This window comes from Hypomesus nipponensis, chromosome 19 (assembly GCF_054491055.1).
Source record: "Hypomesus nipponensis isolate SF chromosome 19, ASM5449105v1, whole genome shotgun sequence".
NCBI classification, from domain to species: domain Eukaryota; kingdom Metazoa; phylum Chordata; class Actinopteri; order Osmeriformes; family Osmeridae; genus Hypomesus; species Hypomesus nipponensis.
Genome location: NC_140379.1, coordinates 19100386 through 19117377, shown reverse-complemented (window position 1 = coordinate 19117377; position 16992 = coordinate 19100386). Strand labels below are relative to the sequence as shown.

The 16992-nt window shown below is 42.8% G+C and overlaps 1 protein-coding gene across 10 annotated transcripts in view; it reads left to right on the top strand.

The window, feature by feature from the left end:
• kifc3 (kinesin family member C3) overlaps nucleotides 1-16992 on the top strand; it is a 92222-nt gene that overhangs the window by 52778 nt on the left and 22452 nt on the right. For 3 of the 10 annotated variants that reach the window (XM_084682896.1, XM_084682897.1, XM_084682895.1), the window contains exons 1-2: nucleotides 7923-8163; nucleotides 9276-9712. The exons of 2 other annotated variants lie outside the window; for them this stretch is intronic. In XM_084682896.1, coding sequence (XP_084539022.1) covers nucleotides 8127-8163; nucleotides 9276-9712 — 474 coding nt within the window. In that variant the 5' untranslated portion in view covers nucleotides 7923-8126. Of the gene's footprint in view, nucleotides 1-5549; nucleotides 5899-7921; nucleotides 8164-9275; nucleotides 9713-16992 lie in introns of those variants that run through there. 5 more of the 10 variants (XM_084682894.1, XM_084682898.1, XM_084682903.1 and 2 more) reach the window with 5 other exon arrangements.

Genomic DNA, 16992 nt, shown 5'->3' with positions numbered 1-16992 from the left:
CGAATCTAGGGTTGCCAACCGTCCCGATTTGTCCGGGACATCCCGATTTATGGGTGATTTGATTTGTCCCGTTTTCCAATCACAGCCTCGCCTGCCGGTATTCATATTCAGTGAACTGCGAACAGGTGCACGTGTCAGAAGGGAGCGCGAGTGCATGGAAATATTAGGCCTTGCATCACCAGTGCAGACGACCATCAGAAGCTGAAAGCAGTCCCGCATTTGGGGTTGAGGAAGTTGGCAATTTGGCAAAATTAATATCAAGCCCTGCAATCCAGTGGCCAGAGATATATGATGACCTGATCGACACTCCAAGTGTAATAGACCGGGGAGAAGTTTGTCTTTTGCAACCGACATGCGCAGTTGAGCCTGATTGACAGTTGTGTGACGTTGGGTGATAATTGGTCTATTAGTAAGTAAGGAAGACTTTTTATTTATATAGCACATTATACAATACAAGAATTGTAGCTCAAGGTGCTTTACATAAATCATAAAAACAATAATGCAAGTGACAAAAGTAATAATTATAATAGCAAATCTATAAGAACAATAACATAACTAATAAAAGTAGTAAAACCCTTTTGAGATTTGAAAATTACTTCAATGCTTCGGTAAAAAAGTAGGTTTTAAGCAGTCTTAAAAATGTCTAGCGTGTTTGCTTCCCTAATATTTATGTGTAATTTGTTCCATAGTTTTGGGCGTAATTGGCAAAGGCCAAATCACCAATCTTCTTATGACTGCTTCTGGTGACCTCTAATAGGCCTGCATTTGATGATCGCAGTGTTTTAGCTGGTGTGTAGCTTATAAGGGAGTTAGCAATGTAGCTAGGTCCTTACCGTGTAGAGCTTTGTATGTGAGGAAAAGGACCTTAAAGTCAATTCTGAAGGTAACAGGGAGCCAGTGTAAAGTGGCTCAGACAGGACTAATGCGTTCTCTCCTTTCTAGTTTTTGTTGATAATCTAGCTGCAGAATTTTGAATGAGCTGTAGTCTTTCAGTGATTTTCTTGGGAAGACCAGTGAAAAGTGTGTTACAGTAGTCCAGCCGGCTGGAAATAAAAGGTTGAATTAACTTCTCTGCATCATTTTGGTTTATAAATGGTCGTACCTTTGCTATATTCCTCAGGTGAAAGAAAGCTGTTTTGGTAACTTTATTCATGTGAGAGTGGAAATTCAAATCTGAGTCCAGGATTACACCGAGACTCGTCACCTCTGGTTTAAGACAGGGGGTTAAACCTCCTAGATTCTTAGTAAGCATCTCTCTTTTGGATTTGGGGCCACATAGTAGGATTTCGGTTTTGTCTTCATTTAATTTAAGAACGTTATCATTCATCCATTTGTTTATTGGCAACAGGCAGTTGGTAATGGAATTGATGGCCGTTCCATCGTTGGGTTCAGTGGATATAGTTGTGTGTCATCCGCATAGCTATGGAAATCTATGTTATGTTCTCTGATTATGTCGCCGAGTGGTAATATATAAAGAGAAAAAAGTAATGGACCTAGGCAGCTTCCTTGAGCAACCCCGTAGTTGTTCTCATGTTTATTGGACCTATGGTTCCCTAAACTAACATAAAACGTCCTCCCTGTGATATATTTACATTACATTTACATTTATTCATTTAGCAGACGCTTTTATCCAAAGCGATTCCCAAGAGAGAGCTTTACAAAGTGCATAGGTCACTGATAATAACAACAAGATAGCCCCAAAGCATTGTGGGTAGCCAAAACACAAGAAGCACACATTGTGAACAACCAAAAAATAAATACCAAGAGAAGAACCATAAGAGCATGTAGTTAAGCAAGTTACAATTTAACAACATGAATCTCTAAGTGCAAGTGTACCTGTTGAAAAAGCAGCAAAAATAAGATGAACTGAAATAGAATATTTTGCAGCAAATACAACAGTTTAAATCAGTTGCCACTAACCAACAAGAGCAACAAGCCTCTAAACAAGAGTCATTGTGATCCTTGAGGAAAGTAGCTTTAGGTTCAGCAAACCATTCATAAGTACCGTTGTACTACCGGAACAAGTGCGTTTTGAGCCTTCTCTTGAAGGTGGAGAGACAGTCTGTGTCTCTGATGGAGGTTGGGAGTTGATTCCACCACTCGGGGTGCCAGGCAGGAGAAGTGCTTGTGTTGGGACCGAGCGGTCTTGAGCGGTGGGACCACCAGGCGGTTGTCTGAAGAAGACCGTAGGCGGCGGGTGGGGGTGTAAGGCTGCAGGAGAGACTTGATGTAGTTGGGTGCAGTCCCGTTCACTGCTCGGAAGGTCAGTACCAGGGTCTTGAATCTGATGCGGGCCATATATGATTTCATCCAGTTCAATACACTATCCGTGAACCCAATAAGCTTTTCCAGTCTATTGATTAGGATGTCGTGATCAATTGTATCAAATGCTGCACTGAGATCTAACAGGATAAGGATAGAAACGTTATTTGCTATTTAGTTTAGTCTGAGGTCGCTAATTATTTTGGTGAGAGCAGTTTCAGTACTGTGATATTTCCTGAAACCTGACTCCAAGACATACAGGATGTTATTTTATTCAAAAAAAGAATTTAAATTGATTAAAATTATTTTCCAGTACTTTACTAATAAATGGAAGGTTTGATATTGGTCTGTAATTTGCAAGTAGACTGTTATCCAATTTGGGTTTCTTTTAATAGGGGCTTTACGACAGCTGTTTTGAAGGCATCTGGGAAGATGCCAGATCTAAGGGATGTGTTTATAATCTCTAGCACCGGACCTGAGACACTATCAACCACTCGCTTAAAGAATGTTGTGGGTATAGGATCAATATCTGAAGTTGTGGAGTTAGATTCGTTGACAATTTTGGAAAGTTAACTAAGTGTGATACAGGTAAATGTGCTCATGGTTATGTTGCAGAATCTACTAATCGACCCCACTATTAATAATACTAGCTCTGATCAAAGTTGTTTTGTTCTTGAAGAACAAGGCAAGCTCTTCACATTTAACTGCTGAGGATGGAGGGGGGGGCAGGGACAGTGTTTAGCAGCTGGTCAATGGTGGAGAAAAGAACTCTGGCATTTTCTGTAAAAATTCTCTCCTTGTTAAACGGATGTTTTTTTTATAGGTGGTTAGTGTATCATTGTAGATATTGTAGTGGATAGTGATCTGTGTTTTCCTCCATTTACTCTCTGCTGCACGTCATTTTCTTTTCGTTTCACCAACATTTTTATTTGTCAGCCATGGGGAGGTTCTGCTTGTGCACTTCTTTTTGGTTTTCAGTGGTGCAACTGAGTCTAACACAGATAATAGTGCATCATTGAGTTTCTCTACCATTTCATTCAGAGAGCAATCATGATTAGTTGGCTCATATAGAGCAAATTGTTCAAAAAATGTCATCATAGCTGTATCGTCTAAATATCTTCTTTGGACTGTGTTTTTTGTTTGTTTGTCTCATTTCACACGTATATAATGTACTTAGAAGCAAAACGTGGAATTTACTTTACAGGATCTTTAATAGGGAGTGGCTAAGCTCTCCTTAAACAAGCTCTTGTGCAGTTGCTCTTGAGAAAATGCGCTCGGCTACACAGCCGGCAGTTCTCGAATCGGTCTCACGGTACTTTGATAGCTACGTCACAGTGACCTAGCCTCGGCGCCATAGACATATATAAAAGCTAGATGTCTCGTTCGGGTTGTGGCCAACAGAGTCGACCGTCTGAATATTATGGCGGCCACCTTGCTACAGTCAACTCGCTCACCCATAACATTGTGTCGGTGCTGTACTATTTTTTTTATAACTTAACTCAATTTTCAACCGATTTTTAACCCTTCTGTTCTCCTCGGGTCATTCTGACCCATCAGTCATTGTGACCCACCTTGGTTTGCGACAATTTTACCGCATACAAAAACAAAGTGAAGCATTTTCTTTTAACTGTTGGGCTGTCTCAGACCCCCCACACAAAAAAATTATTTTTATTTGCCTTTGTATTGGGTAAAATTGGGTAAACACAACGATGGTTCGTTATGAACCTTTTGGTCATGTGACCCGAAGGCAGCACAAGGGTTAAACGGTTTGGTTTGTTATAAACGTGAGAGATGTAGTTATGCCACTGCATTCTTATATTCTGTTTGTAAAAATGTTACATAATTATTCATAAGTTATGGTTATTAAAAAAATACATGGAGCACCAACACAATGTTATGCTTGAACGATTTGATTGTAGCAAGATAGCCGCCATGTGCGGACGTTATAGACTCCGCCGTATTCTTTATATATATCTATGCTCGGCAACGTCTGAAGTCGGACAAAAAGTCTAAGCAGAATTCATTGTTTCAAGTCAGCCGCCTGCAGCCGGCTGCAGCGCTGCATGAAGTCAGTCCATGTCGAACGCACCTATTCATTTATCCAGTGTCCTTCGCCCATGCAGTGGCGGAACCAGACTTTTATATATAGGGTGGCTAGGGCTACTTCAGGGGGTCCACAGACCAAGACTGAAAATGTGTGTGTAACCTTAGCCTTAGCATCTAAGCAGTGTCAATTATTTATATGATTGCTGATGAGAAATATAAATTCAATTTCACTTCAGCCTGAGTTTTTCAGTGTGGCCTAGTATGGTACACCACGGTTACTTTAATCAAATTCTACATTTACTACGAGTAGTCTCTACAACTGAATTGCAACAAATTTCTTTCTTACACACTGTACTGTAGGCTACTCACAAACTGGAGACACTTTTGTTACTTTGTTTTCATGAATATATCATCTGGGTCTCACCAGGTTAGAGGTTAGATCCTTATTTTACATTAAAACATAACTATTAGTGTATACTCACACAAAAAATGCCACAGCCATCAACACAAGAACCCTCATGAATCAACAACCAACATTTTAAAGTGAGGCTTGTCGTGGATGTTTTTGAGAGAATCAATCGTTTAAGCTGAAGTCGGGTGAAGTACAGAGTTAGTGTTTATTTGACGTAGATGTAAACATAATAACGTTACCAACATAACATCATCAGCACACAGACATAAGACAATTCCATACAGCTCCATCTAGCATTCTAGAATGGAACCGGGAGAATCCAGCCCACCAGCACTACCCAGCTGATGGCCTTGAACCCCCCAGAACACCCTTTAACAGACCATTTTACATTTACATTTAGTCATTTAGCAGACGCGCTTATCCAGAGCGACTTACAGTAAGTACAGGGACATTACCCCCGGGGCAAGTAGGGTGAAGTGCCTTGCCCAAGGACACAACGTCATTTTGGCACCGCCGGGAATCGATCCGGCAACCGTCTGATTACTAGCCCGACTCCCTCACCGCTCAGCCATCTGACTCCCATTTTATAGATACGACAGTTCTCAAAAGTCATTGGTCCATCCCTACAGACATGCAGCTATACCAAATCTCTTCTGTCATTGGCTAAATCCTTAGAACAATACTGTTGAATCCACATTGTTTTCAGACCAACTGTCTCTCTCTTTCAGACCAACTGTTCCAGACGTCTTAGCGTTGGTGACCCATACAGGTTCTCCTGGTGATAAGACACTGTGCGTTTTTGCACGGTGACGCCTGTTGGAGTGTGCAGCATATGACATCCTCTCCTCCTTTTCCTTCTGAGCCAGTGCGTGGCTGTCAGGCAATGTAGGGTCCAGATGAGAGGGAACAGTTGGCACCGTGGTGCGTAAACGTCGGCCCATGAGAAGCTTCACCGTTACTTTGCGGGAACCTCAGGCTGCTGGTGACATGTCTGAATCCGTATGCAGCTGCAAACAAGGTGAAGGTCTGTCCAGAAAACTGAGGTCCGTTATCTGACATCATCACCTCCGGGATGCCATGGCGAGCGAAGATCGACTTTAGATGAGTGATGATGTCGGTGGACCTAGTGTGAGATAAGAGTGCAATCTCAATATATCTCGAGAAGTAGTCGACGACAAGTAAGTACGTCTTACCTAACAGTTGAAAGAGGTCTGCCCCCAACCTTTGCCAAGGTCGATCAGGGTGCTCTGAGGGCATGAGCGGCTCATTGGGATTGAGTCTGTCTTGTATGCACGTTCTGCATTTGAGTACCATGTAGTTTATCTGCTGACCAAGTCCCGGCCACCATACAGACTGCACACGCTTTACATTTCACGACACCTTAGTGTCCTGCATGCAGCCTGGCTAGCACATTGTTCCGCAGTGTTGCAGGTATTACCAGCCGAGAGTCTTTTAGGAGTCTGAAAGTTTAGGAAGAAACTTTCATCCTCCTTGTCAATACCGTCCACGTTTTCGCCTGCACGACAGACGCGCTGAAAATGACCTTTTTTCCACATGAATGACACTTTGCATCGTTGGCAGGGCACTCATGTCGAGGATGAGGTGGGCCACCACATTTGTAGCACTGGGAGCTGTGTGGATATCTACTCTGGCTGCTGAAGTGTGGCTTTGCTCCATCACTTTGTATTTGTGGAATTTGTGCATCTCTCTTTGTCTTCTGCCTTCAAACACATCCATCTGCACTACACTCCTGGCATCAATCCTCGTGTGTTTAGTTGCTTTTTTATCTCCTCTGATTGTCTTGCCAGTTGCCATGTTAATAAACGTCACTTCGAGAACTTTATCTTATGCTTGGACGATTGTTCCTTTCTGATATTTTCAATTATGATAGATTTAAAATGGCTGAATGATACAGTTGTTGTTTTAAAAGTGTGCAATATAAACTAAATTGAATCAACTAAGCTACACCACTCCTACGTACTTCTGCTCAATTTAGATTTAGCTTCTGTACTAGGTCTGGAATTTCAGTGCATAAGTTTTCAGAAACACATTTTTGTAGGTCCAATCAGCGAACAGAGGGAGTGGCTGAGAATGAAGTTAATGTTGTGCGCTAGTTTGAGTTGTAGTTCAGTCATGGCGGCGGAGAAAGATGCGAGCAAAGCTATTCGGTCCATTGTGGCAACTCTGCAGAATATCCATAAATTAAAGCCAGAGCAAGAACAATACTTGCTGAGTTTTGTTGGTGGCCATGATGTTGCGGCCCTCCTCCCCACAGTGTTTCGGGAAAAGTTTGATTTTCCAGCTATGGCAGCAAGCTCTGTTACAGTAGTGGTGAAGGAATTGGCTAAGGCGAACTCTAGCTATTGGTTATGGCAGATCAGAGTGGCTGTAGGCAGATCCAATAGTTTTAAGCTTCCACAGAGTACCCGCCCTTAAGGAAGTTAACGCTTGTCAATGGAGCGATCCCCGACCCTCTGTACAAATGAAATGTACGAGGGTCTGGTTGGGACCAGGCTCGGTCTGGAGTAGCTTGTTAAGGAAAAACTATACCCGAACAGGAGCTGTTCGGACTAATGAAATTTTCAGGGCGGGCTTTATACGATGATGGACAGATGATCAACCGTAACGTAATCAACCACGTCACCAAAGAGCGCTTGGGTTGAATTTGTTTTCAACAAACAACATATTACGTTGCTACATGGGTCTGGTTAGGACCAGACTAACACCACAGTAGGCACTGCGCTGTTAGCTACTAAGGTAACGTTGGTGCTGCTAAACAAAAACAGAGAAACGCTTCTTTTAACAAGATAAATTAAATAAAATAATTAAATCAGCATCCAATTGCCAGGGATAGTGAATTACATTTTGGGGTGGTACCTGGGGGCCAGTCCGATATCAGGGGGTCCAGTGCCACCCCGGCCACCCCTCTGGCTCTGCGACTGCGCCCATGGAACCGCATAAAACATTTTGGATTTACATCACTGATTAAAACTGTTTTTTATTAAATGCGGAGGCGATTACCAGCACATCGAATGAGTAAACAATTGTATTTGTATATTATTTTTGTGTTTAAGTATACATTTATTTTTCAGGAATTTTGATGGGGGCGGTGCCCTTTATTTAACAACCCTGTTCTGGCAAAGCTCCCAATGGGGTCCCCGAAGTATGTGAGAGATCCTGCTTAGCCATTCATTAGAACCCTAAAAGGGATCCCTCAGGCGTAAGACTCTTTTGTTCCAGCAGGATGGGTTTAACCCACAGAACCTCTCCCTGTTTACATCGTGTTTCAGGACAGGAAACCACAACCACTGCATCACATGGGTGCAGCCATTGCACCATCTATGACCATCGCAATTCTTCCTTTGTGACCAACAGTGTCAGTCACATGGCGTTGCCGTGAGTTGTCATGTACCAGGATGACAGACAGCCTTTCAGGACAATGGGTAAGCATGTCGCAATGGCTCTCACTCATACCACTCGCCATAGCAGGACCCAATCAGAACCAATTGATCGGTTTGAGCTTTGGAACGCCAAACTACAGAGAAAATATGTTTTCCCCATGAATATCTTTTTTTAAATTTTGTGTTACATACTCAGATCAGTGCTTATCCCTGAGTGCCAGATGGACTGAGAGATGGGAGGTGAGTGACAGAGGTTGCAGCTAACTGCACAGTAATCCCAGGGTACAAAAACGTGGTGCAGTGTGGGCAGGCAGGCACACAGAATCTGCAAAAGAAGACCCCTGGACCTGTTGATTCTTTAATAAGACATAAACACCAGCCAGGGTTCTTCTGCCTGGTCTGGGAGTGTAGATTTGGTCTTCATAGGACTCCAAGTAAGGAGGTCACTGACAGTTCTTGGGAGAGTACGAGTTATTTCTGCCAATTTCTGCAGTCAGCCTTAGGATGTATTTGGGTGCGTCTGAAACAATATGTGTTGGAGACAAGGGTGTCTGAAGTTGCCTTGAGAAACTGAGCCTTGTGACCGTTGTTGGTTAGGTTACCTAGACTTGGCAATGAGATTGCTGTTGACAAAACACAAGGACAGGGTCCAGAGCTTTATTCAGTTTGAGGGAAGTACAGTGGTATAGTGGCCAGGGTGGAGAACAGAGGTGACACGGGTACAATATAACATTTTGGAGTGGGACTCAGCATTACAGACACAATAATAACCATGATTGAATGTCATGGGCAGACTGGGGATTTAACAGATAGTTTATGAGCTTCAGGGCACATGCACGGGCACACTCATCACAGAAGAGAGAGAGGGAGGGAGGGGGAGGGTAAGGCTTAATCCTGCCAGTTCGACTTTGAACTGGAGGAAACAAAGCGGCAACGCTTTCACTGATATTGGTGTGTATTTGCCTTCACTTGGGATTGGAGTTATTTGGACCAAAACTATGATGTTACCGTGTCTGGAGATTGGGTATTGTGACTCGGGTACCTTTTAACCTGGACTCATCTGTCACCTCGGAAAGACCTCAGGATGAATAGAACAATAGTAACTGCAGGTAAAAGCTCATAACAACCTGTGGATCTGGACATTTCTGTTCCAGGCACAAGCACAACTCTGGAGGTTGGGCAGGGGGAGAGAGACCCACTTGTCCTCACTGGGAGGATCATGTATGTGCTGTGCACCCTTGTTGTGCTGACCATCCACAGCCTCTTTAAGAGCCGACACAAGTCCCTGGAGCCTGGTTGCACAGAAGCTGGGAACGAAAGCAGCCTATCTAGAGATGGATCTCTTGCAGTGGGGGAGGAAAGCAAGATGAAGGGTCTGAGATGTGATGGAGTTGATCTCGAACAAATACAGAACAGGAAGGCTGTGCCACCACATTCTGCTAAAGACCTCTCTCTGGGGAAGAGAAGAAACATTGCAGACCATGCCTTCACAGAAGAAGGCAAGCTGGACGTAGAAGTCCTTTGCCAGTGCAGGCTGGGATACAGACACAGAGGCCTGGAAAATGTGCCAGACAGTCGAAAACGAATGCAGGTGAGAAAAAGTGGAGAAAGGGTCAACAGTATAAAAAGAGTGAGAACGGAAATATAGTTTGTAATATTAAGGAAGAAAAGAAGCAGGGACGGTTGTGTGGCGTAATGCATTTGTTAGATATCAGGGAATGAATTGGGAGGGGGTATGTGTGGAGTAAGTGAAGGTGTAAGAAAGGGGGAGCAAGCCAAGAGAGACTACAAGCTGACAGGGAGAATTGAGGGTGTGAGCAGATTCCCTGGTCAGCACGTATGCACATTCTGGACACCTTTTATGCTCCCTGGAAAACAACGTCATGATCGTTATGGCAATCAATCAAATTTCAGAGGGCCAAACCCAAATGAGTAAATGTCTAGATTATCAAAATTTAGAGACTGCAGTAGGTTGGTTTACTAAAGCTGTGTTTGAAATAATAGTCACTTAGCCTGATGTACCCTCCCACAGCGTGGGATGTCTTGAGTGATTGAGATATGCAGTAAATGGACAGATAGTGACCTTGACAACGCATTGTCTTTATTTGAATAATTTCATTTCTTAAAACTTCTCTATGGAATTTGGAGTTGTGTCCAAGGTCCATTTCATTTCCACTTTAGTTTTCACCTGTCAACCTGCCAACACCAGTCTGCAATATCCATCTCTCTCTTGCCGTTGTGCTGCCTTTGGGTCACATGACCCAAAGGTTCACAACGAACCATCATTGTGATGCGACAATTTTACCCAATACAAAAACAAATAAAAAGCATTTTCTTCTAACCTTCGTGATGTGGGGGGTCTGATACAGCCCGACGGTTAAAAGAAAATGCTTCACTTTGTTTTTGTATACGGTAAAGTTGTCGCAATACGACGGTGGGTCACAATGACTGATGGGTCAGAATGACCCAAAGATAACACAAGGGTTAATCCCCCTATGGCCAAGTCCACCATGTATTTAGTTGTGTATGTACATAACCCCTGTGTTAGAAGAGAGGGTTAAGTCCTCTGACCTGCCTGCCTATGTGCGTGTGCCAGACCAGAGCTTTGTTCCTGACTTATGTGGAAACCGAAGCAGATTGTGTGTTGCAGTCAGGCTCTCTCCTAGCCTCCATCTATTCCAATCCCCCCTCCCCCATACACACACACACTTAGGGCTTAGGTATACTCCAGTTTTGGACGTGTGCGTACGTACGCAAAAGCACAGGAGATTGGCGGCAGCTAAACAGTTTGTGACTAAATACGTTGACAACTAAAGCAATAACCATGAGTACAGAGTAGGTATAATTAATGTATTTCTAATGCATGCCAGCTCACATATTTCCCTGCCATTGTGTACAACTACTATTTCAAAGGATCGGAATCTTTTGTATACTGCCCCATGATTTTTGTTGGTACTGCACCTTGCTAATGCATACATTAAAGGGCCAGGGAGACGTGCACACAGTACGCACCAACAAAAATGCAGGATACGTGTGGCAGACATTCAGTGTATGCGTACAGGTACTTGGCATTAAGTGTACTTTGGCCTACATGCACACATACTGTCACTGAGTAACTAGTTAAGGTAGCTCCGCAGATTAAACTGATAGTGTTCTGATAATTTGATAACGCGGCTAAAACACTGATATCCTAAGGACGGTCCGGAAGGCTACAGTACCTGAACTTGGGTGTAGAATTGCTCATCTATAATGCATATTATCCAGACCAGTTAGGACCAGTCCTAAGATCTTCCATGCACACACACTGTTTGAGATGTTTCTCAACTGTATTTAGCATTTTTCTTCATTTGTTCTGTGGTCACAACAACCTAGTCCTGATTATGAGAAGCAAAACTACTCAAAAGCACCTAAGAAAAAAGGAAGGAGAGGGAGGGGTTTAGTGTTTGTGAATGGCAGCCCACAAACACATTGCTGTTCAGCATAGATCACTACATGAACAATGATAGCATAATGTAATGACTGAGTACATCTCGGTGGGTTTGTTTATTCTTTTACATTAAAATGCTTGTGTGTGTACTCATCTTACGTTGTAGCCATTTTTCATTGAAGTATTTCAGAGGATGGGTATAGATGGGCCACGATGTGACACACAGCATTGTGCTGTTGCTTTGAATATTTGAAGGGTGGGAGGAGCATGCAGTGCACTGACATGTCTCATTTGTGCCTGAAATATTTATTCCTCCATTAGGAGGGAGGATGGTTGGAGAAGAGCCAAAGAGAGGGAGGGGACTAGAGGAATTGGGGTCTGGGGGGATGACGACTACATGGGCTGTGTTGCTTGCTCCAATTCCACTGTTACTAAGGAACGGAGCACAAGAGCAGAATGTGTGTGTGTGCATGCATTAGAGACTAGATAAAGGATGTGGGCTGGCTGGTTCAGCAGCGAGGTAGTGTTTATGCTGGGAAATGGAGAGACACTGACAATACAGGAATGATCAGGAGACACAGACTGCAGGGGAAGAGGTGAGTAGTCCATACAAAATACAGATGGATGGAAGATGATAGAGAGAGAAAAAAGATGGACAGCGAGCGAGAGCAAAAGGGATGGTAATGGTGAAAGAAAGAGGGGGCAGTGAGAGAGAGGACTGTAAGTAACCAAAGGTTAGTGTGTGCCTGTGTGTGTTTGCTGCTAAGTTTGGTCTTCGCTAGAATGTAGAACACTAACAGGAACAGGATATTCTCCTTTTCCTCTCTTTGTTGGGGTTTACTCTTATATCCCTGTAATCTCCTGTCCATCTGTCTGCCCCTCTGTGTGTCTGTCTGCAGTTTTTTTCCAACCTTCTGTTCTCCAGTGAGGACCTGTTCAGAAAAAGCACTTTTTTCAGTGTGTGTCTGTCAACTTAAAGTTTCATTTCCACTGTTATTGAGCAGACAGATTTTTTCCACCTAATGTATGGTGGCTGAGCTGCTTGTGAATGATCTGACCCAGTTTTAGGGAAGAATACGGGAAGGAGAGAGGGGTGGGGAAAAGGGGAGGATTGAAGGTATTTTATTTTTATTTCACCTTTATAAGGTAAGGAGGGAGTTTGATGCTCTTGCTATTCACAGAAAACGGATACCTACTTCCCTCTTGCCGAGTATCGTATGTTTACGAGTCTTGTCACAGTAAACTGGCTACATTTGTCTGGGTGAAGTTTGTGTGTGTGTGAGAGAGAGAGGAAGGGAAGGAGGGAAGGAGAACAACAGGATGAACGCAAGAATTGTGTGCATTTCTGAGGGGGGCGTTTGGGCCAGTTGGAAGCCATTGGACTGTGAGTGATAGACAGGGACAGACTGCATAACCTCAGGAAGTATGTGTCGTAATGCGTGTGTGTACTGTATGGCACATGGCAGCTCTGGGAAACTCTCTTTATTATTAACAAAGCACCATGTAAGGAACTCAAATTCCACAGACCCTAATCAGGAATGTCTTAATAAAGTGTTAAAGGGGTCATTTACAGTTTTTTTGGTTATTTCACACTGTTCCTTAAGGTTTCCGAATAGGGTATGGAACATTGGTTGGGCTGAAAATGGCCCGGGTGCTGTTCTTTGCCCCATAATGCTTCCTGTGAAATTGTCCCAGGAAAAAACGCTAGGTTTTCTCCTTTTATGGTATGCTCATGAATATATATATAGATGAGCTGCGCGCTGATTGGTTGGTTTACAACGAGTGAAGCTGTGGAGCAAAGACGCAGCACGGCCAACAGCACTCACTGAAACATTGAAGGTGGAGACTTGAAATAAAACAGACAAATAAATCTATTGTGTCTGCACTGTTTTCAACAGATTGACTAGATATCATTTGAAATTATTACGTTACTTGTTTCTACTTCTGTTAGGTGGGTAACATAGCAGCACTACAGCTTAGCAAACAAACTATCGTGATTCAACTCGGCGTAAGTTAGCTCTAGCTATCTTGCTGAAAGATATATCTGTACTACAATCTTGAATTGTAGATTTACATGACACAGATTATTTATTTGAATGAAACACAGTCAGGAACATAAAATAAAGTTTGCCCCATTGCCAATAAACTAAATCATCACACATTCTACCAATGCTAGAGACAGGCAGAATACGTTAGCATTGCTAACAGTGTTGTGCACATTCATACCTTTGAACTCGTTCAAAGTTCAGTTCATACAAGTGAATATGAATCGTTCATAGTTCACTAATGAAAATTCTGAACGCGTTCATAGTTCAGTTCATTTCATAGTTTTATTGCGGAAATTGAAAATGAAAGACTTGTTTTTTAACAATTAGATAGGGTGACCAGACGTCCTCTTTTACTCGGACATGTCCTCTTATCAAGACCTAAAAAATTGTGTGTCTCTGGGTCTTTCACCATAGACATATATACATGTCTTTCACAAGCAAATTATTACGCCCTTACAAGTTTCGAAAAGTGTATCTCCCTTAAGTTCCACCTTCTTAAGGGAGCTCTTGACTAGAGTCATTAGTCAACCGTCTTCTCAGTGTTGCCAGATGCACGATCATTATTTTCCAAATACGATCATTTTGAGCCTTTGGTAGCTACGATACTTCGGCATTTACAATCTGGCAACACTGAGCACCTTACCGCCTCCACTAGTTGCATTGTTTACAACAGCACACAACTGCAGCCATGCCGAAACGTAAATGTGTCTGATATATGATCATATAGCCTATGTCATTTGTGTAATTTCATTTGTGACATTTATGCATTCACATGGTCATGGTGCATAGATATAAATATATCCGACGCTCCCACCCATAGACATTAGCCCGACGTTGTCATACTCATAATTCTAGTCAGAATATGAGTCTGATAACTCTCCGTTGGGCTGTGACTATGGGGCATGTTTCAACCGAACTCGTAAAACAAATGCCTCTTCACTCAATTGGATACACCTACAACCAATCATAGCAACGTAATATGTTGTTTGTTGAAAACGAATTAAACCCAAGCGCTCTTTCGTGACGTTGTTGATTACGTTACTGTTGATCATCTGTCCATCATCGTATAAAGCCCACCCTGGCAATTTCATTGGTCCTCCCAACTCCTGGTTTTATATAGTTTGTCCCCAATATGAGCCCCTCCAGACCCAACTTCCCGACCAAATTTTTGTTATGGGCGGGGCTAAGTTGGGCTGGAAGCCAGGCTACATAGACATAGGATATGTGTCTATGCTCCCACCAGAGTGAGTTGTTTTTCTGAAACGGAAGCTAGCCAGCTTTAGTTAGCTTCCGTTACCTAGCAATCTAGCTTTGCTTGTTTGGTCTACATCAGAGCCATAGAAAACTTTTTCAATGGCTATAGTCTACATGTGTGTGGAATGAATCATGGGTAATGTAGTGTGAAGTCGAGTTAGTTGGTTTAGGTTAGGCTACATAGCAAACATTTTACGGGCACTGAGCAATGACACGGTAAGCATTCGTTTTAGACAGCGTCTCTCCTTACGAGAAGGAAACCATTCCGTAACGTTTTAGCTAGACCTCAGATAATATGAACGTGTTCACCGTTTAATTCATTATTTGTCATTAAGTTTCGTTTAGTTCATCGTTCTCATAAAAATGAACGTGTTTCTTTTGAACACGTTCGTGCACAACACTGATTGCTAATAACTGTTAGTGACAACATCATACTACAGCTTGCGGCTGTGATGAAAATAAGGTCGGAACAGCACCTCTTTTCAGCAACAGCTTCATAGCAAATCCTGCATTACATTGTCCCAGATTTTCAATACTGTCCAATACTGGTTCAGAGCAGCACTCAGCAAATTTAGGGGTGTGACAAAGGTACAGACCAGAGCCCAAAAAGGTGGAGCTTTTCAAAACCTATCGTTTTACAGCTACATTTTTTAATTGTGAGATTTGTATAGGAAAGAGGTGTCAATGGACTTGGGGTTCACTGTATGTCCATTTTACCCACTGAACTGTTATTCAACTGTGACAAGGTAAATTTGGTTTTACAATCAATGACCCCTTTAAATCTGGTTACTTTGGGAGGGCTAATTATGTAGACTGGCCAGTGGTTGACATATTATAGGGTAACCAGACATCCTCTTTTACCCGGACATGTCCTATTTTCGAGACCTAAAAAATGCATCCAGCAGGGATTGCAAAATCGTCCGGGTTTTTGCCTCGTTCGATAGTCGTGTTTCTCTTGGCCTTTCACCAACTATTACCCCCTTACAAATTTCGGAAAGGGTATGTCCACCATTCCACCTTCTTGCGCAAAGTCTGACTGTAGAGAAAACTGTCATTTTGATCAGATAGTGCGGCATGTAATACACCCCCCCCCCCCGATGCGACAGTGTCTATTTTTTCACAAACTCAAAACTGGTCACCCTACATATTATCTATAACAAGCAAACGAAAACCGTACTTGCATATATTCCATATTAAATACATTGACCTCAAAAGCACGTTCACTCGCATGCACAAGATAATCCATGATAATCATACAAACGTGCATTGTCAGTCCAAGACAAGAATGATCCTCGTATCTGCAGAGTGGGCATTTTAACAGTGAATCGGTGTGTCATCTCCTGTCCAGATGAGGATGTTAGGATAATTTCTTAAGTAATGCACAGAGTCGTCGGATTCAAAGAAAGTACAATAGTTAAATTTTTGCCAGCACGGAGACAAAGTCTGATCGTGAAGTTTGTCTGCTAGCATGTTGTGCTAGCTAGCTATTTAAGCAGCCCCACTCTTTGTACAGTCATTGGTTAAGACAAAAGCATGCAAATGTTCCATGGCTCTTCTTCATTGGCTCCTTGCGTAGACCTGTGTGCTTGCGTGTTTGAGTGTGTTTGTGTGTGTGCCTTTTGACCCCTGCAAGCTTGACCACATGATTCACCCAACACAGATAAGGCCAGACATCTTTTATGGCCTCTCCAGTAAGAGAGATTGGTCAGCCCAGGTCACCTTGTTTACATATGCCTCATGTTACCTAAAGTTCAGATTTGGGGGTAAGCTTCTCTATACACACAAGAAATGTTGAACACAGAATCATTCTTGTACAGGATAAATATGTTACATCTTCAATTTTTCCAACAGAGGAACATCTACTTTGTGTAGTGTTTGTATTGTGTGTGTGTGTGTGTGTATGTCAGCCGCTTGTAAAATGTTGTCTCATCTAATCTGTGCTACACTATCAAAGGAATGGCTGTGAGTGTTGGGTTGGTGGCAGGTGACGGCAGGGCTGCTACCTGTGTTTGGTGTCTCTGTTCAGGAACTGGGTAGTTCAGGTTGTTGGGTCAGGAGAGAGGTATATTTTAGACTGGTGCCGAATTAACACACTTCAACAGCCCTACTGTTGTCAGTGAAACACACAAATACAGATTACTT